The sequence below is a fragment of the Sphaerodactylus townsendi genome, linkage group LG04 (genome assembly GCF_021028975.2).
Source record: "Sphaerodactylus townsendi isolate TG3544 linkage group LG04, MPM_Stown_v2.3, whole genome shotgun sequence".
NCBI classification, from domain to species: Eukaryota; Metazoa; Chordata; class Lepidosauria; order Squamata; family Sphaerodactylidae; genus Sphaerodactylus; species Sphaerodactylus townsendi.
This window is the reverse complement of record NC_059428.1, coordinates 97,666,738-97,688,462: the sequence shown is the minus strand read 5'-3', so window position 1 is coordinate 97,688,462 and position 21,725 is coordinate 97,666,738. Positions and strand designations below refer to the sequence as shown.

The window sequence follows — 21,725 nt, the reverse complement described above, 5'->3', positions numbered from 1 at the left end:
CCCTGCTGGGAGACCTTAGGCTAGTCACAGTTCTGCCAGAAATATCTCAGCCCCGCTTACCAAGGTGTCTTCTGTGACGAGAAGAAGGGAAGGAGTTTGTAAGCTGCTTTGAGACTCATTATAATTGTGAAAAGCAGAGAATAAATCCAAACTCTTCTTCTTCATCATCTTCTACTTATGATGCTCACATTGTGTCATAGGAAGCTGAGGACTTGTTCACACTTTGGGTGTCCCTCGTGACTTCCTTGGTGACTGCCAGTAGGCTCTCATGTAGACGTTCCAGTTCCTATGAATGGAATTCTTTCCATTGCTAGCAATGATCTGGGTAATCACAGCTACCCCTTTTGGGACACTGCAGTTCTGCATATCGTGTAGGCCAAGTAGACAACTCACATGTGAAGATCTATTTTTCACAAAGGACACCTCACATGAGCTTAGTCTGGCTGAGACTGGGCATTCCCATGTACCTAAGTCATCCCGTAGGAATGCTGTGCATTTACTGATCTCTAGCACTGCGTTATATGAAAAGATCCATGACTTCACAACTAGGGTTGAGCAAAAAAAAAAATTCGGCAAAATTCAGATTTGGGTTTTTCAGGCTTCCACATTATTGGGAAACCTGAAAAACCCCAAATATCTGATTTCTCAAAAAAAAAGAAGGGGTGGGTTGTCTAAGAAAAAGGGTTTTTTTGGCATATTTTGGCTTTCCATCTGTAAAGGGTTTTTAAGGTAGCAGCACCAAACTTTCAAGGTGGCTTTGGGAGACTCTCTTGATGAGACCACCCAAATTTGGTGAAGTTTGGTTCAGGAGGTCCAATTTTATGGGTCCCCAAAGGGGGTGCCTCCATCTTCCATTGTTTCCAATCAACAAACTAATACTAATACAATAATACTCTTTAATTGAGGCAGTTCAAACAGAAGTTATTTATTAATAATTGTACTACATTTATGTATGTCTGAACTATTCCTAAGGATCAGCATGTTTTTATACAATCCATCACCTTCCAAAACAAAAGTTTTGGAATAGTCTACATGTACTCTTCTGGAATAGTCTACATCAGGGGTAGGGAACCTTTAACATTCAAAGAGCCATTTGGACCCATTTTCCATGGGAGCCGCAAATAATTTTTGACATTTAAAATAAAGATAACACTGTATATATTGGGTTTTTTAAACCTTTTACTCTGCTCATTCTGAGAAGTGCATGGATGCGTCCGCCCTGCTGCCTGCAGGGCGGGAAAGGATGGGGCCAGCGGCTTGGCCTCGCTGGCCGCCGGGAAAGCGCCCGCCCCGCTCCAACGGGGCAGGCGAGAGGGGAAGCCCGCGGGCAAGGGTGGGGCCAGCAGCTCGGCTCGTGGAGCCGCAGTGCAAGGGCAGAAGAGCCGCATGCGGCTCTCGAGCTGCAGGTTCCCTACCCCTGGTCTACATGTACTCTCGCATACTAATTTTCATATATGTTGTAACGTGAGAATGACTGATGAAGTATTTTGGAGAGTGGTGGTAGAAGATTCTTGGGATAATTTAATCTTCATAATTTTTATTAATTATGTGTTTAAAGTTCCTGGCATTTAAAAGAAGAAAATAAGACAAGTACATCAATTTCCAACAATGAGTATTGCAGATAGCAAACATCCCAGCTGGCACTGAAATAATTTAATCCAGTAATGTTTGGAGATTCCAAAAATGTGATCAATACAATAGTGTTACATTAGTCAGTACATCATTTTCTGGAAATCAGATAATGATTAGCCAAAGTGTTTCTGGAAAATGAACTTGAATTTGTAAAGCCACTGTGCTTCCCTTCCAATTTCTTTTTCAAAGGTCAATAATTTAATCTTTTAGATTTACTTAGTTCTCCAGCTGTCAACCTCCTGATTAGAAAAATAACATTCATTTATGAAATAAATTATTCCAGCTACTTATGTTGTTCCCCTCTACTATTGCAGAGTCATACTTTGAAATGAAGCAACAGAAAATGCAGGAAATATGGAGATGTTTATGGAAATTTACAGTGGTTACTATGACATCAATACCTGGAAAGCAGCCCCACTTTGTTTTTTTAAGCAAATTTTTAAAGCAAAAGTTCTACTTTTGCCCTGAGGCAGCCAGATGTCTCCCGATTTTGGGAGACATCTTATGCAAGCTTTGTAAATGGTAATTTGAAGGTACAAGGGCTGGATAAATGGCTTGTCATTATTTAACAGAACATTGAAAATACATATATTTAGTCTACAAAAATATGTACAATATCAAGGATCCCAATTTTAGAGGCAAAGGGAACTTTTAATTTGACATTCCTCTGAAGCAGCAGAGGCAAGTCCCACACCATCGGACTACGCTTGCCAACCCCTAGGTGGGGCCTGGGGATCTCTGTGAATTGATCTCTGGATTGCAGAGTTCAGATTGCCTGGAGAAAATGACTGGTTTGGAGGAAGGACTGTGTGACATCATACCCCACTGAGGCTCCTCCTCTCCCCAAACTTTGCCCTCTCCAGGAATTTCCCCTACCCACTATTGGCAACTCTACACAGGACCCAGTTTCTGGGGCTGAGAGAAGTTTCAAAAGCTGTGGCCTGGGATCAGATGTTGAAAGAGAAATAGCCACACATTCCAACTGACCAGTCATCAACCTAATGGAGCTTGTCTTAATTTCTTTCCAGTATTTACAAATTAATAAACTAAGGCCCCAGTTCCCTATCTAAGACCCAAATTACAAAGTACATGTCTTGTTGAAATGAGAAGTGAATATTTGCCTGGTGCTTCTTTAGAATTTGGTCAAGGCATATCCTCTTGCAGATCTTTGCTTCCAGCATTTGTGAATACACACACCTCCCACAATTAGAATGACCAAAGCAACAGGAATTGCTGAGAAGTACCAGGATGGACCAGGCTCTGTTTAAAAAAAAAGGGAGAGAGAGAGAAAAAACATGTTCATGGAAAGTCAAAAGGGACCACCTCAACCCCCCCCCCGCCCCCCCGGCTGTCAATCCCTGCATAGCCTAGGATTTCAGAAAGCAAGGATTTTTCTAGCCCTTCCCAACCCATGCACACACATGTCTATTATATGACAGAGCACTGACTGAGATGGCTCAGACTGGTCCAATCTTGGAAGCTAAACAGGTGTGGCTGTGGTTAATACTTGCATGGGAGACCATCAAGGCAGTCACAAAATTATTACGCAGAAGCAGGCAATGCAAACCTCCTCAGTTCATATCTTGCCTTGACAACCCTATGGAGTCACCATAAATCAACTGAAATTAGACAACATTTTCCATCTCCATTATATAATGGCACCTTGCTGCTTCAGACTAACGGTTTCTCTAGCTCAGCATCTTGCTTCCAGAAAAGACCAGCTATGTTTCTCTGGGAAATCTTTAAGCGGAGCGTGAAGTCATAGTCCTTCCCCAGTAGATGTGTGCAGCATCTTGTATTCAGAGGGAGACTGCATCTGAACCTGGAGGTTCCAATGGGCAATCATGGCTGAGAGATACAGATAGAGATGAGGTATCTTCCAGAAAAATGGCATTGACTGTATGCTCCTTACATTAGGGACTAAGAAAAGATTTGGCATTTTTCTTGTCTACCAGACCTCCGGCTCTTCAGTGGGACTTTGCTGAAGACTCCTGGACTGATTGTACTAGGAGCATGCAACATTCATGCTGAGACTGGCCCAAGACTTTTTAGCTTCTTTGACTGCCTTGGATCTCTCCCAAATTGTGACTGGCTCAACACATGAAAGAAGTCACATCCTCACAACAAGCCTAGGAGGGAAGGTTTTGTTTCAGGACTGGAGATTTGCCCTGAACCATGGTCTGACCACTACCACTAAAACCCAAAGTGGGTGAGGGCCCAACACACTTCACAGCAGAAGATCCCATTAAAATGGTTTACTCATGGAACCTCAAGAATCCTACTGGATGCTGTGGGAGCTTTGGATTCCAAACATGTGTTCTGTTGAGGATGTGGAAAGTAAAGCTTCTTGAAGCTATTGAAAAGGTTGCCCTTCACCAACCTCTCACACCTATGGGACAAAGCACAGCCCCCTGGTTTATAATGGAGCTAGGTGATTTGAAAAGTGCAGGGAGATGTCTAGAATGACACTGGCAGAGAACTCTTAGTGAATCTGACAGATATTACTATAGCATTTATTCTAAAACCTATGAAGTGGTGGTGATGGCAGCAAAGAAAGGCTACTTGTGTACTATAATAGAATTGTCTAGTTCACATTCAGTTGTTCAAGCAATTCAGCAATTGCTAGTGCCTAAATCTGAACCTCTGGTGCCACAGGAATAGACAATGAGCTGTGATACTAGACTATTGTAATGCACTGTACATCTCAATATCAACTTGGAAACTGCAGCTATTCCTGAGTGCTATGGCTTGGCTATTAATTGGAGCTAGATAGAGAATGCATATTATTCCCATTCTGCAGATACTCCATTTGTAGCCCATCTGTTACCAGGCTCAGTTGAAAATATTGGCTATCACATACAAAGTCTTCATGATCTTGGCTCCTCTTATTTGTGGGATCGCCTCTTTCCCTACTCTCCACCATGACAACTTTGCTCAAGTCAGTAGGGGCTTCTGCAGATGCCAATCTGTAAATGGGCAAAATCAACAACTGCCTATACACCTGCTTTCTCTGTTGTGCCTCTGCCTTGTGGAACAGTTTGCCTGAGGAGATCAAGAAAGCTCCCACTGTCCTGGCTTTCCACAAACTATACAAGTTGAACTATTCAAGAGGACTTTCCTGCACCGGCAGCTGGGCTACACTGCATAAACTTGCTTGGAAAATTGTGGCCTACACTCCTATGTTTAGCTTATTGTAAGTAGAAGCAGCAGTGGCATAGTGGTTAAGAGCAGGTGTAACTCTAATCTGGAGGAATCGGGTTTGATTCCCCACTCTGCCGCTTCAGCTGTGGAGGCTTATCTGGGGAATTCAGATTAGCCTGCACACTCCTACACAAGCCAGCTGGGTGACCTTGGGCTAGTCACGGCTCTACGGAGCTCTCTCAGCCCCAACCACCTCACAGGGTGTTTGTTGTGAGGGGGGAAGGGCAAGGAGTTTGTAAGCCCCTTTGAGTCTCCTACAGGAGAGAAAGGGGGGATATAAATCCAAACTCTTCTTCTTCTTCTTTTAGGATGCTATTTATGTAATTTCTGTACTGCTTAATGGAGTCCAACCAAAGGAAACACAAGGCTACTATAAATGAAGGTAACGTGGCAGCTTGGATATAGTTCATGCATACATGTTTTTAAGCTCCTTGGGAGATGGTTATTTTTAAAAAAGAAATAAAAGAATAACATTAATAATTCAGTGATGAGAATCGGAGTAATGTCCCTGCAATTAAACACAAACTTGTAGATTTGAACTCAAGTTCAACTGAAGATCCACTTAAGAAAGTCATAAAATGGGGGGAATTATTTGTACTAGGTAACTTTCTGGTAAAATGTGAAAAACAAGTGTTTCCTTCACAAGCTTGTTTTAAAGATTAGTGAGCTACACCTGACGATTCCAACAGTCGAAATATTTAGAAACACGAATGCCCCAAGGTATACTTCTTGAGCACACTGTAAAGCACTTACTTGCAATAAACCTCACAATGCTGACACCGTAGTAACACATACTATGCTGCAATACTACACAATAGCAATATTTCTAATAGTAAAACAAGCATACCTCCTGGTTTGACCTGCGTCATATGCATTTGATGCCCCCGTGTATTAGTAGCCATACACTTGAAATCTGTATTGAAATCTTCTTCTTTGACAATTTCAAAAATCAGCGGCACCTCAATGTAAGTGTCACCATTTTCAACATGTTCCCTAAGATAATAAACAGTCATTTATATTTATCACAGTGCAATTTGCAAGAAAAATGCACTCGCAGCTTCAGCTGTTTTATGGAATCTGAGAGAGATCATTCCTCTTTCTGCAGCATCCCAAACTAATTTAGAACATCATGTGCTCAAAATAGAAAGAAAATGGAGTAAGCAGGATTTTAACATCCAAATCAGAAAGCAGAACATTAGATTTAATTTGGCAATGCATGTTATTGTTGTTTTTATGCATTTAGCAAATGGTTGCCCTTTTGATGAATGAGGAGGAACCAGCACATTTAAGAATAGCAGAAACTTAACAGTAGTGCTTCTGTGTTACTGTTCGTTCATCTGGCAAAATGCATCCGCTGTTGTATTTTTCACATCATGCATAGGATCCTGCTTATGAAACCCACAGGATCCTGGTTTTGAAAAAAGACATGGCAACTGTAGAGATTTCTGCTTCCTTCTAATTTCTCACATTAAATTATCCCTTATAGCTGAAGTGTGGGAGGGGGGACATAGGACAACATTTCAATAAGACTTACTGGCGCTCGCCTTCTATGACTCTGCCCTTCTGGTAAACCAAATCAATGTATGTATCATTTGCCTGCCACCAGACATCCGTAAAATACTTATTGCTTGCTGCAACATACACTTTACATGGGATGATCAGTTGGGAACCTGTTTTAAAATAAAGCAGTGTCATTTCAAAAACAAATAAATAAAGGCATCAAGTTACATGTTGGTTAGTGAGGACTAATCACCTCTTATTCCATAAATTTCTCTGAAAAACATTAAGCTTTTCTTCATTGGGCAGCGACTCAACCAGCCAGAATTAAGCAGGAGTACAGAAAAAGGTTTAATTGGGCATTTCACGTTTATCAAGTGCATTTTGTTATCAACTGTTACCTTGGCAAAGAATATAACAGAAACTGGAAGAAACAACTAACCCTATCTAGAGAAGAAATGAGCAATTAATCAGTAATCAGTTGAATCACAGCTGTCCTTTTCATTTCAGAATGGTAAAGAAGGGGTTGATTTTTGCCCACACTTCAGTGCATATATTGGGGAATGACTTGAGAAATGTGGTATAGTGGATAAAGCGACAGACTAGAATCTTGGGAGATTCAATGTGAATCTTCACTGTACTGTGGAACCTTGCTGGCTACCTCTGGGGCGCCCTTTAGCACAATATGTCTCACAAGATTTTTTGCTGTGAAACCCATTTCTAAGCCATTTTGTTCCTATTGGGGAGAAAAGTGAGACATGAATGTGAAAATAAATATAACATCTATTGACCATGATTATAAAGGCAAGGAATGCAAGAATGAAAGAAATTATTTAAAGAGTATCTACCACTACAACCACACACGTTCTGCACTCATCACCAGCATTGGTATGGTCCAAAGAAGTAAAAACACAGTATTCTATTAGCTTCACCAAAGTGCAGTTGCCTTAACAATCTCAAGGCAAAGACTGAAAAATATATGCACTAAAAAAATGTTAGCCCACAACTATTTTCAATATATGCACTGAAGTGTGGACAAAAATCAACCCCTTTATAATTTTACCACTCTGAAATTAAAAGGACAACTTTGATTTATCCAATTACTGATCAATCTGATTAATTGCTAAATTTCTTCTCTGAATAGGGTTAGTGGTTTATTTCCATTTCTGTTTTATTCTTTTTCCCAGGTAACAGTTGAAACTATAATACTCAAAGCTATAAACCAAATCTCCTGAAATTACAACAGATTTCCCAAGTACAGAGATCAGTTTCCCTGGAGAAAATGACAAACTCTGGTATGCCATAGAATCTAGGTGAAATCCATCCCCAAATTCTCCCTCAGATCCCCAGAATTGCTGGAAACTGTATTTCATGCTCAATCAGCTCAAGGCACATTGTAACCAGTTTGGAAAATCAACATCTAGATTTTATTTTTGAGTAGATTCATTGCCCTGTAAGATACAGAATTAGAAACATTGTCCATTTATACTGAATATAGTTCACTTAACCACATCCTTCATGAGTCAGGCCTACGTTCCAGTGTACTTGCTTGTGTCCAGGAATGTTTTATAGCTGCAGAGCAACTTTATGACATCAATGCAATAGTATTCACAGAACTACCACCTGGAAACAGGCTTCTGAAACGGGCATGAGGTTCCAGAAGCTCTTCTCACAATGTTGAGTCCTATTGCAGCTCCATGACATTATGCCAGAAGGAAAAGGAAAAAACCGTCTTCAACACACCCCATCTGTAATTCTGACAACGCCAACATGTTTCAGATTCCTATCTTGCAACGTAAATTAGGTTCAAAATATAGTAACCCATTTTGCTACATCAACTTTTTGTGGAACAGAAGCAATGTAAATCTGAACAGAAGAGGAAGTAAAGGAGTAATTCTAACATAGCATGTAGGATCCAGGTTTCATTCACACACAGTTTAAGAGAACTCACTTTGTCAGAACCAGATCTGGTCCACAATGGCCATATTCAAATTAATATCTGGCAACGGGTGGTATCCTATCAGGCTGGAGGACATGTCTCCTGTATAAGGAGCCTTCCTCCAGCATAAGTGGCTCTGGCATTAGAGAAAGAGTCCCTTTAATTGATGAACTGCTTCAAACTTTGCACTGTGGAGCACTGAAGAAATAAGTGCAGCAAGTGGAATGTTCTCCTTTGATGACGAGGCAGGGACATAGAGTCAGGTTCCTCAGGAAGGGAAGTATCAAGATCCCTTTTATGCCCATCTAACTATAAGGGGTTAAGCTTGGGATTGAAAAGTATTGGTTCAGGGAATTCTGTTAAGAGATTCCCTGCACTCCTAAACAACCATTCCATGCATCCATAGAAAAAGAACTGGAGCCCATTTACATGTTCCATGTTGTTGGTAATACTTTCCCCACAATATCTTTTATTTTTAAAAAGGAAGGCTCTAACAGCAGCATGGATGCTAATGAATGCTTAACCCTTTTCATGCCAGCCATTTGTCTGTTCAAATCACACCTAGCTGGTTTCCTTCCCAGACACGCAAAGGGCAAGGAATCCTGGCTCTGCCTCACCATCAGTCACCCCTGAAGAAATCTGTGAATGCCTTTCATTTAAGCATACACACAACAGGAAACAGAAACGTGGAAGTTCAGAGACTGGTTAGATCCTAGGACACCCCTTCAAGTGCTTTCATTTAGTAGGTTGTAGGATTCAACCTACAGGGTTGTAGGATTCAACATAATGGGTCATTTAGTGTTGAACCAGTTTTAACTCTGTTTCCACTTCCTTAGTATTTTGCAAATAGTATTAACTATTCCCTGACTGTAAAAACGTCATAGACAAAACTATCCAACCAGTATTTGTTATGGCTGCTCTATTATTATTCTAATTTATTATTTTAAAATAGCTTATATTAAACTAAATATCCCTATAATTTTGCCTTCATAAACTTGACTACGACCTTTTCCACATGAGTCGTTTACAATTTGTCTTGCCACCAAATGTTATGTTTCTTTCTTTGAATTCTGCATATTTGCCCCTCTGTTTCATTCCAGAAACACTTTCCCATCATTTTTCCTCCGTTGATTTCGTAAGCCTTTTAACGACAGTTTTTTCCTGATTAGTTTCTGAGTCAGCTTTCCTTGAGTGAGAGATCATGTTGAAGCAGTCTTTATTTCTTTGTCTCATCAAACACCTGGCTTTTATCCAAGTCCTGTGTAATTGCCCAACCTCCCCTTCCCTTCCTTCTTCATTTTCAAAAGGATTTAAAAAAATGATCTTCCTCATATTGCATTAATGATGTAATGTTAGGGCACAGACACAAACCAAGTTGATTGCATCAGCATTGTCAATTTCACATAGCACTTGCCATGTTAATAGTCAGGTAGAGATACAAAGAACAGGGTCGACGAGATCATTTTTGTCGATTTCACATAGAACTTGTGATGTTAAAGTTCAGGCAGAGATACAGAGAAGCAGGGATAACTGGATCAGTTTTGTCAATTTCATATCAAACTAGCAATGTAACATTAGAGCAGAGAGTGATTTTGAGGTGGGGGTGATTGCATCAGTGACAAAACACTGAGACATTGGATCAGCTGAAAAGAGTACTAGGAATAATTGCTGAAAGTAATGACTGTATGTTACTGATATCATATTTGGCTGGAAAATGTGATTCTATGTGCAGAGATAGGTGGGAAGGCTATGCATTTTTGCTATTTGGGGTAATGGTGCCTACTCCCGTTGTTTTGACTTCTATTTTGTTTGATGGTTCTCAATACTAAAAATGGAAACTGAGGCATTTTTAAATTGCTGCTTCAAAATGCAACTGCACAGCAAAGCTAAAGTGCCTGAGCAAATGAAGAAATGGGGGCAGGTTGTTGTTCATCCCTCCCCCATCAGGAATAATATGTTTTTAGCAGTAGCATGTGGAACAAATGCCACTGAAGAGACAAGGAGCAGAAAAAAACGAAAGGAGGTATGCGTAATGATTTCACAGAGAACGTTTCCAAGACACAAGGTCTGAACACTGGCTGATTCCTCACGGTCAATTAATCATGTGATACTCAAGCGAAATATCAAGGATTTGGGAAGAACTCCCCACTGCCTGATCGACGAACAGGGATTCATCCTGGTTCTGATGCTCATTCTTCCCCTTATCCCGCGTCTTTGCCAAACCTGCTTGAAAGTACTACTTTAAAAAAAAACAAACACGTCTTCGATCCAGTTTGGAGGAGAGGATCGGGGATCTAATCCTGATTCAAATTTCCCATTGTGGAGCATGACGCAAATGCCTTACAACCAATCAGTGCACGTGGTGCTGTTCTCACACGAGCATGAGAGAACGATAACCAACCAGAAACTTGGGTGGGGGAGACATGCTGACATGCTGATGTGAGTACGTTTTTGCAGGAGAAAAAAAAAGGTCCCACCCCAACACGGCATGACAGCCAATCAGGAGAGACCCACCAAGCCAATCGCGTGGTAGTGGGGATTGTTACATTTCTTGAATCCGAGACAGGCCTAGATGCCTTCACTGGAAACATGCTGTGGAGGGGAGGTGGAAACCTCGATGAAAAGGTGCAGTTTATTTTCAAACTTAGTTTGATCTAGATTGAATTTCCTGGTGGGGATTTGGCCACAAGGAAAATAAAATTATGCATGATGAAAAAGTCTACTTCTTGGACTTACCAATAGTTGCCAGTATAATCCTCTCTGTTGGATATATAATCACAGGTATGCTTTTTCTCATTGGGTCTAGAGAAAAATCAGAGTAAAATGTTTCAGAAAATGCTTTAGATTTCTGGGAGGTGGGCCTAGAATCACAAAATACACCTCAGGAATGCCTATGTACAAAAGTTTTAAAAAGCACTGCTGTCCTCTGCTGGTGATTGTAAGTACAGACAAATAAATGAACCGTTCCACATGGATTTATCAGGACAGCGAACAAAACACCTTGTATGAATATTTTAAAAGACCAGTGCAATTGATATCTTCATCTACCTTTGCTGCCTCTAACTAAATATATTTTCCAAACTGTTTGAAGTCAGTCTCAGGAGCTCTTTTGAGGCATCATTATTCATTTAGGTAACTGGAGGCATTTAATTCCCAAAACTCACTTGACAAATAGCCAAAGATTCTAAGCCCTCTGAGAAATTATTCCAGACTGCTATCTAAAGCAACCAGCAAGAATGTGGTCTGGATATGCTCATATCATTGGCTGTTGCTAGCTGTAATGCTGAGAAATTTCAAGAGCAATTTTTCTTCCTTTCACAGTTCATTACAGTCATGGAAAATGTCTGTGTGTTCCACAGTTATGGAACTATACTCCATGCACACAATGTGGTGTGGTTAGAGCGTTACACTAAGACTGGGAACACCCGATTCCCCAGTCAAGCATGAATTTCTTTGGGTAACCTTGGATTACACCGTCTTTCTGCCCAGCCCTACCTTTGAGGTTGGATGTGAAAATAAAATATGGATAAGGAACCATCTGTGCTGCTGGAATAAAAATCAATCAATCAATCAATCAATCAATCAATCAATCAATCAATCAATCAGTCTGTCTGTCTGTCTGTCTGTCTGTCTGTCTGTCTGTCTGTCTGTCTGTCTATTAATTTGTACCCCACCTTTCTCCCTGATAGAGGCCCAAAACTGCTTACATCGTTCTCTTCTCATCCATTTTATTCCCACACCAAAGGCATAAAATTTGTAACCTAGAAATCTTTTAAAAAGTAAAGCTCTTGTCCTTATGATCACAGAGGCAATGATGTGACCATTGGTAGCTGAAATCTTATGAATACAAAAGCGGGGGAAGACTGAGAAGGACTTCCATTATTCATGGAGTTGGCATTTCTTGTTCCTTTGTCCCTCCTTATAACTAGCAGAGGTACTATAAATTAAACATCTTCAGGTATTCAGATTTGCATAATTCCCTCTGCTTGCAAAACTTGTAACATTGCTAGAGAAGTTGAATTTTTTCCCCAAATGCAGGGTATACAGCAAACGGCAGCGAAATGCTCCATAGCAGTCAATGGTCAACAGCTTATTACCGAGTATCTGAAGGTGAATAGTCCTGGTAATATTATATTGCTTTGTTTCATGTTCAAAGGCCATTTGGCAGGTATAGTAGCCCGCATCATCTGAGGTCACAGAATTGATGGTGAGATGATCTGTGCCCTTTGAAGCAATGAATTTTTTATCATCTATATTCAGTGGTGTAGAAGCCTGAGGACAATCAAAGAAGACAATCAAAAGCTTAGAGTCAAATACAGCAGCACAGCTCAGTGGACAGAAGTCTAACGTCATGCTGTTGTCTCGAGTGCTGCTGGATCAGTGGCTCTGTTGCATTTGCTAGGACTGTACATAAAAGATTCTTCCTTGTTTTTTCTCAGTCCACCAAAGGTAATTGTGCCTATCAACGGTGGGGGGCAGGTTTGGGAAGGGAAGTGACCTCAGTAGGGTACAATGCCATCGAGTTCACCCTCCAAAGCAGCCATGTTCTCCAGGGCAACTGATCTCCATGTCCTCCAGGGCAACTTAATCTCCGTCATCTGGAGAACAGTTGTAATTACAGGTGAGCTCCAGTCACAGCTGGAAGCAGGGGCATAACAAAAGTGGGACAAGCCAGGGCATGTACTCTGGGTGCAGCTTGAATGGGGGTGCACTCAGACACTCCACGAATTGCACTCAGCCAGCAACTGACTTCCCAGCCCAGCAAGCCACTGAAGCTCAGCCTGCCAGAGCCAACCCAAATCCTGTGCACTGCTTCACTTGTGCAGCAAGAGGGTGCTCACCAGGTCTTGGCACATGGCTATCTCTGAGGTGACAGCTCAGGCCCTTGTGGAGTTGCCCAGGCCAAGGGTGGTGCTTCTCCTACTCCTACTGCCCCCGAAGCCACCAGGCCATAGGGGTCTTCCTCTGTAAAACTAGGAGAGGCTGCTTTGAAGAGGTAGGCAAAAAATCAGCCCCCCTCCTCACGGGAAGGGTACGCACCAATAGTGGGCAAGCCATCACAAAGCTCCTTACCATGTCTGGGTGCTGGAGAAAGAGTGTTTTGAGGGTGACCTTTCCCTCCACCTCTCCCCCTGCTTTCCCAGCTGGGCTTGAGGTGCAATTTCAGTACTTGCCCCAAAGGGGGTGTAATTTTCTGTAGCTACGTCCCTGCTGGAAGTTGGTAACCCTGGTTCTTACAGGCAAATAGCTCCTTTGGATGGTGGAGTCTATAGCATTATACCTTTCTGAGGTCCCTCTCTTACTCAAACCCCACCCTCCCCAAGCTCCATCCACCACATTTCCTAACCTTCCCACCCAACAGCCAATGCACTTTTATCTGCCCCTCAGTATTAATCTTTCCCTTTTGCTGTGACCTAGTTGTGTGGTGCAGGCTACTGGGACAAACCTATATGCATGGTAGGGGATCCTCAAGGATTTGTGGTGTGGGATCTCACTTTCCCTTCTATACCCATTCCCATACTATTTTCTCTTTTTGTCTCCCCAGTAACCCACATATCCTCTTCCCTTTTCCTGCCTCATTTTCTCTTCTTGGCCATTCACCAACTTTCCTTCTACTCTGCCTCCAATCTTAATTTGTATTTATAATTTTACTTCATTTTCACCCCACCTTTTTTCCACAGTGGGATCAAAGCAGTTTACATTGTTCTCCTTTCCTGCATTTTATCTGCACCACAATCCTGTGAGGAAGGTTAGGCTCAAAGTATGTGGTTAGCCCAAAAGCACCTAGTGAGCTGCCACAGCAAGAAAGGGAGTTAAACTTGGGTCTTCTAAACCCATAGGTTCACCACCACTCTGAATCTCAAACTCTATATCATGCTGGCTTTCATAAGGTAGCTGCTGTTGAACAGTAGCAAGCGCCCAGGCCTAGTTGAGTCATGCAAGCTGGGTGATATCAAGTCACCCAGAGGTTGCCTCCAGGCCTGAGCTTGCCAACCTCCAGGTGGACCTGGAAATCTCCTAGAATTACAACTGAATTCTGTTTCCCTGGAGAAAATGACTGCTTTGGAGGATGGATCCTACAGCATTATGTTACCTTATATCCAGCTGAGGCCACTCCCCCCCCAAACCTCCCCTCTTCTCCTGGAGTTTCCAAACCCAAAGCCAGCAAGCCCAGTGGTAAGTCCTCAGTTCAAATCTATGTATGGCCATAAAATCAGTAATATTTAAATATTAATATTAATAATGATGATATAATTATAACAGTAATAATACCTTGTACCATTTGAGTTCATAACTGGTATTCCTTTGTACAAAATCTTCTAAGTTAGCACAAACCACCTCTGCACAGCTGAGTGTGAAGGCCTTCTGGAAAAAGGAAATCTCACGAGCAGCACTTTTATCAAACACTTGTAGATATACAGACACATCTGCACAGTAAGAGGAATTCCTGCAAGCAGATCACAAACTGAGTGTAACTTTGATGAAGCATTCTCAGTGTTTCACAAGTATTAACAATTTTTAATTGCTCAGGTTGAACCATTTTTACAAGCTGAAAAAATAACAGTCAAAATACTAAAAGCTCATTTATTAACATATTTTTCCGGTGGAAATAAAAATAAAAATATTCAAACAAGCACATACAACCTCTACCTACTATAAGTGTGTGCAGTTCCATCAAATTGCACCTGACTTGTGGCAACCCAGCAGGGTTTTCAAGGTAAGAAACTGACAGAGGTGGTTTGCCATTGTCTTTCCTTGCATAATGACCCTGGTATACCTTAGTGGTTTCCCATCCCAGTACTAACCATGACCGACCCTGCTTAGGTTCTGAGAACTGACAAGGTCAGGCCAACCTGTTCCATCCAATTCCTTCCTTCAATTCAAACTGATTCAAATTTTAACTTTGTTTATGTTCCCAAAACACCCTATTTTGAATGAGAATTTAACACTCATGGGTGCTGGAGCAACAATCAGGGGAGGGAGGGAGGGAGAGAACTCCATGCCACTCTGAGCAGTCATGGAGCATTCTCCCTCACCAAAGCTTTTCAAGCCCAACAAGGCTTGGGAAATGTGGGTGAAGGAGGAAGATAATTCCATGCCACTCTGTGCAGGGTCAGAGTAGCATGGAGTTTTTTTCTCTTGCAAACATTTTCCAAGTCCTCTGGGGCTTGGGAAACATCAAGGGGAGTACTGAAAATTTTCAGGTTTGAGTTTTTTTACCGAGTAACAGCTGAATAAAGGCAATGAGTTTTTTCAGCTTTATTTAAAAATTCCAGGTTAAAAAACCTGAACCTAAAATTTATCCAGCACAAGACATTATGCTCATCCCTAATGTACAGTCTGTCTTTAGTGTGACATGCAGCAGCGCATAGAAGCATACAACAGATGTAAGACAGGAGGAAAAATGGAGGGAAGTACTAAGAGGAAAGAAATGTAAATTTTTTATTTGAATATTGGTGGGAGAAATGGTGGGAGAAGCTGACTTTTTACCTGGATGTGACATCACATCCCCATATAGCTCCCTCCCCTCTCCACACTCCACCTTCTTAAATCGTTGTCCCCAAATCTCCGGGAATTTCCCAAGCCAGAGCAGGCAGCCTATGAGTCTGGATTGATCTGGAAAAATCCACAATGATTCAAACTTTTCAGGTAAGGCATTTTCCCTACATGTCTCTGTCTAGGAAACTGATGTCAGAGCACTCTGACAAAAGTTACATTGCATCAGAATGGCCTTCCAAAGTTGACCGTTTCACCTCCAAGGTTCATTCACGTATCTTGTAGAATAAGTGGCATCTGCAATTTCCCCCCCTGCTATTGAAACTTTTGTCTTTCCTATTGCAGATGTCCAATTTGTGCTCAATGGTGTAATTTTTAAAGATGTTACACTGCCACAGAAATCTGAGGATGTCCCTGCACTGCAGTCTTAAGAAAAGTGCCTCTTCCCTGGCCACGCAACGCTGCAAGAGTATTGCATAGAAGGCACACAGCAGGCATTTCATCACAGTCAGAATAGGTTTGAGAGATTATTTAGAGGGGAACACAGTTCTCATTTCCCCATGGTCTAATGCTGCTTAATAGGTGTGACTGAAACATTTGGTAACATAAAAAGCCCATATATAAAATCCCAAAGTCATCCTTCGTTTTAGCCAAATGTTGAACAGTTCTTATAAAAGTCACATTTAGTCCTCGAATGATATAAAATTTTGGGCACTTTCTAAACCATATAAAATAAGGATGAGAACAATGTCTTGTGCTTGATAAATTTTGGGTTGTTTTTTTTAACCTGGAAGTTTTCAGTAAAGCTGAATAAAGCCAAAACCCATTGGCTTCATCTGGCTGTTACTGAAAATGTTTATGTTAAAAAAACCGAACCTGAAAGTTCTGTCCCCTCTCCTGCCATTTCCCAAGCCCTGGAAAGCTTGGGGGAGATAGCTCCGTGTTGAACAGAGCCTGCTCAGAGTGACATTGAATTCTCTCTTTCCCTCCCCTGCCAATGAAAGTGTTGGTAGTTGGGAAGAGACCTCCATGCCCCACTGAATTTTCCCAGCCACAGCCTGCAGTTCTCTCTCCCTCCCTCCACTGCTTCCCAAGTCCATGTGGGGTTGGGAAATGGGGGGGGGAGGGGATTTTAAAAGACAAAAAAAGCTAAATGTTATTAAGCTTTTTCAGCACTAGGAGTATTTGGCCACTCTGAATACATCTGTATTTTTAATTGGAAAACGAAAAAAACCCAAAAAGCCGATTTGGGGGAGGGGTGTGTGTTATATGATTTAGGTTTATTCAGATCACCAACCCTAATATAGAACATGTGTTGTAACAGGCTATTTTTGGATATCCAGGGCTATAACTAGCCAGAGTAGGCTAGTTCCCATTCTATTTCAGGCAGTAGAAAAGGTACAGCTGCTGAAATTTCTACTGCTGAGCTGCTGTTGTACAGTGCCTTTGGCCACTGCATCTCTGTTGTCACCTGTCCCATATACCTAGAACATTTTGTTACCTGCCCCTTTTTCCAGAGGTGGGTACATGGTTCTCCCTTCTATTTTATCTGCTCAACAATCCTGGGAGACAAGTTATGCTGAGAGGGGTGTGATTCGTACAAGGTCACCCAGCAAGCTTCCTGGCAAAGAGGGGACTTGAACACTACACAAGCAAGGGACAAGTGCCACACGCATCGTACATCAACAAAAGCACCACCAATGTAAGATCTCAAGTAACCAGTTCTCCCAAGTATTCAAAACAAATTAAATGAAATTCAATCCTTTACTCAAAAGTAATTTTATTATTTCTTATCCAAAAAAAAGGTTCTCACTCTAAGCACTTTTTTAAATTTCAGAAGTACTTGGAGTGAGAGACTCCATGATTAAGATATAATAAGATTACTTTTGAGTAAAGGGTTGAGTTTCATTTAAATGGATATTGAATTTGTTTTAAATACTTGGGAGAACTGGTTACTTGAGATCTTACATTGGTGGTGCTTTTGTTGATGTAAAGAGGGGATTTGAGCTGGGCTCTCCCAGATTCTAGCTCATGCTACATCACTAATTTTTCTTCTTCTACTAGATATACTTACTAATTGAATATGCTTTACTATGTTGGGCTACAGACACAGGGACACAATATTATTGCACTGGAAAGGTTAGAACTGGACTCAAGTCACAGCAGTGCTGAGAAGTAAAGTATTATGTTTGGAAGTGGATTGGTAAACTGAATTGATTTGTGGCATGGCAGCAAGCACAGCCAGGCATCCAGTGTATCAAGTCTCATCTCTGTAGAATACTTTCCTCCCAAAGTCATCCTTCTCTGTCAGTACTTAGTAAATTATACCACAGATGGATTTCATCAACAGTCAGAAAGGACCTTCATGACTGGCTACATAGAGTTCGATGCATACCCCATGCATATTGCAGAAACATTGCCTAACATTCTCAAATCCTACCTGCGAGTGCAAATATATTCACCAGAGTCCTGCAGAGAGACTGGTAGAAACCAGAGTGCGTCACCTTGAGACAGAATTCTTCTCTCTCCACTTACTGCAGGGATCAATGTTGTTGAATCATTTTTATACCAAGTGAGATTAAGGGAGAGGTTGGCAGCTTCCATGTTTTTGTATTGGAAAGGTGGGCATTGTAGGATCAGAGGTTCTCCTGCTAGGGCAAAGGTAGGTCTGAAATGTGTAGTATGATCTTGGCAGTCATCTGTATACAACAAAATTGCTTTGGGTTAGCAAAAAAAAAGAAACAGGAATATTTTGACACAGGATTGGGCCATGATGAAGATTGCTTTCACCTGCACTTTGTACACGCTGGATTCGGAAGGCCAAAGCACCCATTTGATTAGCAGGGGAAATATACAGGACCAGGGGCACATGCCACAAAAAACAGGAAAGAGAAAATGGAGGGATGATACGAGACCTGCAAATGAGAAAAAGAGTGTTAGGAGGAGGAGGCAACCATGGTGGCTCACCTTTTTATAAAGTGTGTCACTGGGTAAGTCCAGCATATGAAAGTATGCTGCCGTGGGTAACCCTACCACCTTATCCCACAATGCTTTGGGATGGTTTTCCTTCTGTTCTACTGTAGTGCAGAGGACAATTGAAGCTGCCTTATACTGAATCAGACCATTGTTTTTTTCAGGTCAGAAGCGTCTACTCTGGCTGGCAACAGCTTTCCCAGGTTTCAGACAGAAATTTTTCTTGTTACCTGCTACCTAACCCCTTTAACTGGAGATGCAGGGGCTTGAACCTTGGAACTTTAGCATGCAAAGCAGATTGTTTGTTTGTTTGTTTGTTTACCATCTTTCTATCTTTCTACCTTATAGAAACTCAAAGTGGCTCACAATTTTATAGTAGCAAAACATGATACAATCTGTAAACTGCATAAAAACTATTAGTTAAAATTAATAATTTTAAACTGCCAGTAGGCAGAAAAAGCATTTGACTTATCAGATGCTGCCATGATTAAAATGGTCTTTGGTTGCCTTCTAAAGTTAGAAAGGGGGGTAGGTGTTCCTTTCAATGAAGGGTGTTCCATTATCATGGGGCTGCCACCCACCAAACAAGCTTTTTATTCTGTCAATGGCATAGTTAAGAGGATATTTCCCAGTGATCTTAGATCCTGGAAAGGAATGTATGGGCGAAGATGATCCTTCAGTTATCCCAGTCTCAAGCCAGGTAAAGCTTTAAAGGTCAAAATTAACAACTTGCTTGGAAGTGGATTGGAAGTCAGTGAAATTGCTGTAAAATTGGACTCAAATATGTCCAGTATCCAGAGGTGAAACTGGGCCAAACTGCGCCCGATGTGCAGATGTTTCTTCCGCCCCCTGCCCCCCGCGGCGCCCCCCCGCGGCGCCCCCCGTCACACACACACACACACACACCACCCCCTTCCCACACTTACCTACGTTCCTTTTCTTTTTGTAGTACTTTTGAGGCTTAAAAACGCGGCCTATTTACAGTTCAAGAAGAAAGCTGCCTGACGAACTATACTTCCCAGGAGACCTTGTGAGCCCCAAGGTCTCCTGGGAACTGTAGTTCCTCAGGTAGTTTTCCCCCTGAATTGTAACTAGGCTGCGATTTTCAGCCTCAAAAAGTACTACAAAAAGAAAAGGAACATGGGTAAGTGTGGGAAGGGGGTTGGGGTGTGTGCGTGTGCTGCGGGGGAGGCGCCGCGGGGGGCGCCGCAGGGGTCATGGGGGAGGGCCAGGGGGCGATTTTGCACCCCCAGGCATGCGCCCGGTACACGACGCACCACCCCCGCTCCCTTGGCCCTCCGCCACTGCGTTTGTCAGCCTCAAAAAGTACTACAAAAAGAAAAGGAACATAGGTAAGTGTGGGAAGGGGGTTGGGGTGTGTGCGTGTGCTGCGAGGGGGGCGCCGCAAGGGGGGCACCGCGGGGGGGCACCGCGGGGGTCGTGGGGGAGGGCCAGGGGGCAATTTTGCACCCCCGGGCATGCGCCCGGTACACGACTCACCGCCCCTGCTCCCTTGGCCCTCCGCCACTGCCAGTATCTGGTCCTGACCAGCAGTCTAGCTGCGGCATTCTGCAGTTTTTACACGTTCAAAATATCCAAGGGTGAGCAAGGAAAATATCCCTGTGCAGCTGGAAATTCCGCACGGCTCCCAAAGCTGCACAGGGTCTGCCCCGGTGTCCCGCCACGATATTTACCTTAGCCCGGAATTTTCAAATATTGCCAGTCTGGAGGTTCTTTTTTAAAATCCCGGTATGACCCTGCTTGGGCCTGTGCAGTGCAAAAAACAATCATGAACAGGAGCAGAACCGGTTTATTTTTCCTGCCCAGCCGGTTGATCTCCCTGCCTGACTTCATTCAAGCTGCCACTCAAAAACAGCAGCCAATCAGAATGCTGGACACCGGGCAAGCTCACAGGTGCTTGCAGCTGCTACTCAAAAGCAACAGCCAATCAGAACAATCACTTGGTCTATTTTCCTCAGTACAAGCTCTATTTTAAACCAATTAGCAGACCTATTCACTAGTTTTCTCCCTCTGACAGCAAAATGTTATTTTGAATAATTAAAAACATAGATCAATTTCTTCCATTCCACAGCACATTTACAAAAACACCAATCGGGGGCAGACCAAGTGTATTGTTTCTGCCCAGCCAGCTGATCTCCCAGCCTGATGTCCATTCAAGCTGCCACTCAAAAGCAACAGCCAATCAGAACGCAGGACACCGGGCATGCTCAGAAATGCTTCTAAAGCAAATAAATAAGTCCCTGTTGTGCAGAGCATACTGGAGCATTACTAACTCTGCTCCTGGACAGAAGCGGGGAACTGTCCGTACACAGAAACCGGGATAAAATAGCCCAGATATTTCTGATCCCAGTTCAACCCGGTGTAATTGTGCTGTGCAAAAACGGCCTAGGTGCAGCCTCTGAAAACTCTTCAAGGGGAGCCCCACATAGACAGCATTGCAGCCGTCCAGTCTAGATGTAATTAAGGCATGGCTCTCTGTGGCTAGATCAGATTAAGTCAAGAATGGACACAGCTTGCTCACCAGCTGAAATTTGGCTAATCAGGGCCACTTACTGGACATACTTGACCCCAATTTTACAACTATTTCACTGACTTCCAATCCACTTCTGGAAGTGACATCAGCACATAACTGCCAGCCTGATAAGCCCCCTGCCCCCTCCCCATCCCCTGCCAGTTGCTGGAAGAGGATCTGTAGGGTTCTACATGGCAGGCAAACTACTTCAATTGGTCAGTTGAGCAGGGTAGGAGGAAAATGAGGGAATAACATCCTGGACACTATGACATCACAGCATTTCCCCCTCCCCTCCCTGGCTCTGCTCACCAAAAGCTCCTGGAATTGACAAGCGCAGACAACCCTAATTTTCAGGTACTTGAGGCTGTGATTCAGATTAGGTTTGTGGCACAAATGAGAAGCCCCCCCCCCCCCAAATCCTGTTTTCTCAGTCAGAAACAGCCTTGGGGAGGC

General features: G+C 42.6%; 1 protein-coding gene across 1 annotated transcript; it reads right to left on the bottom strand.

The window, feature by feature from the left end:
* Nucleotides 1-2,764: 2,764 nt before the first annotated feature.
* IL1R2 (interleukin 1 receptor type 2) lies at nucleotides 2,765-20,307 on the bottom strand. Its single transcript, XM_048494103.1, has 9 exons — nucleotides 20,240-20,307; nucleotides 18,557-18,681; nucleotides 18,207-18,465; nucleotides 14,543-14,717; nucleotides 12,357-12,541; nucleotides 11,006-11,061; nucleotides 6,368-6,503; nucleotides 5,681-5,826; nucleotides 2,765-2,892 (listed from the first exon to the last, which is right to left on the bottom strand). The coding sequence occupies exons 1-9, from the start codon at nucleotides 20,305-20,307 to the stop codon at nucleotides 2,765-2,767; spliced, it is 1,278 nt and encodes a 425-aa protein (XP_048350060.1).
* Between the last annotated feature and the right edge of the window lie 1,418 nt (nucleotides 20,308-21,725).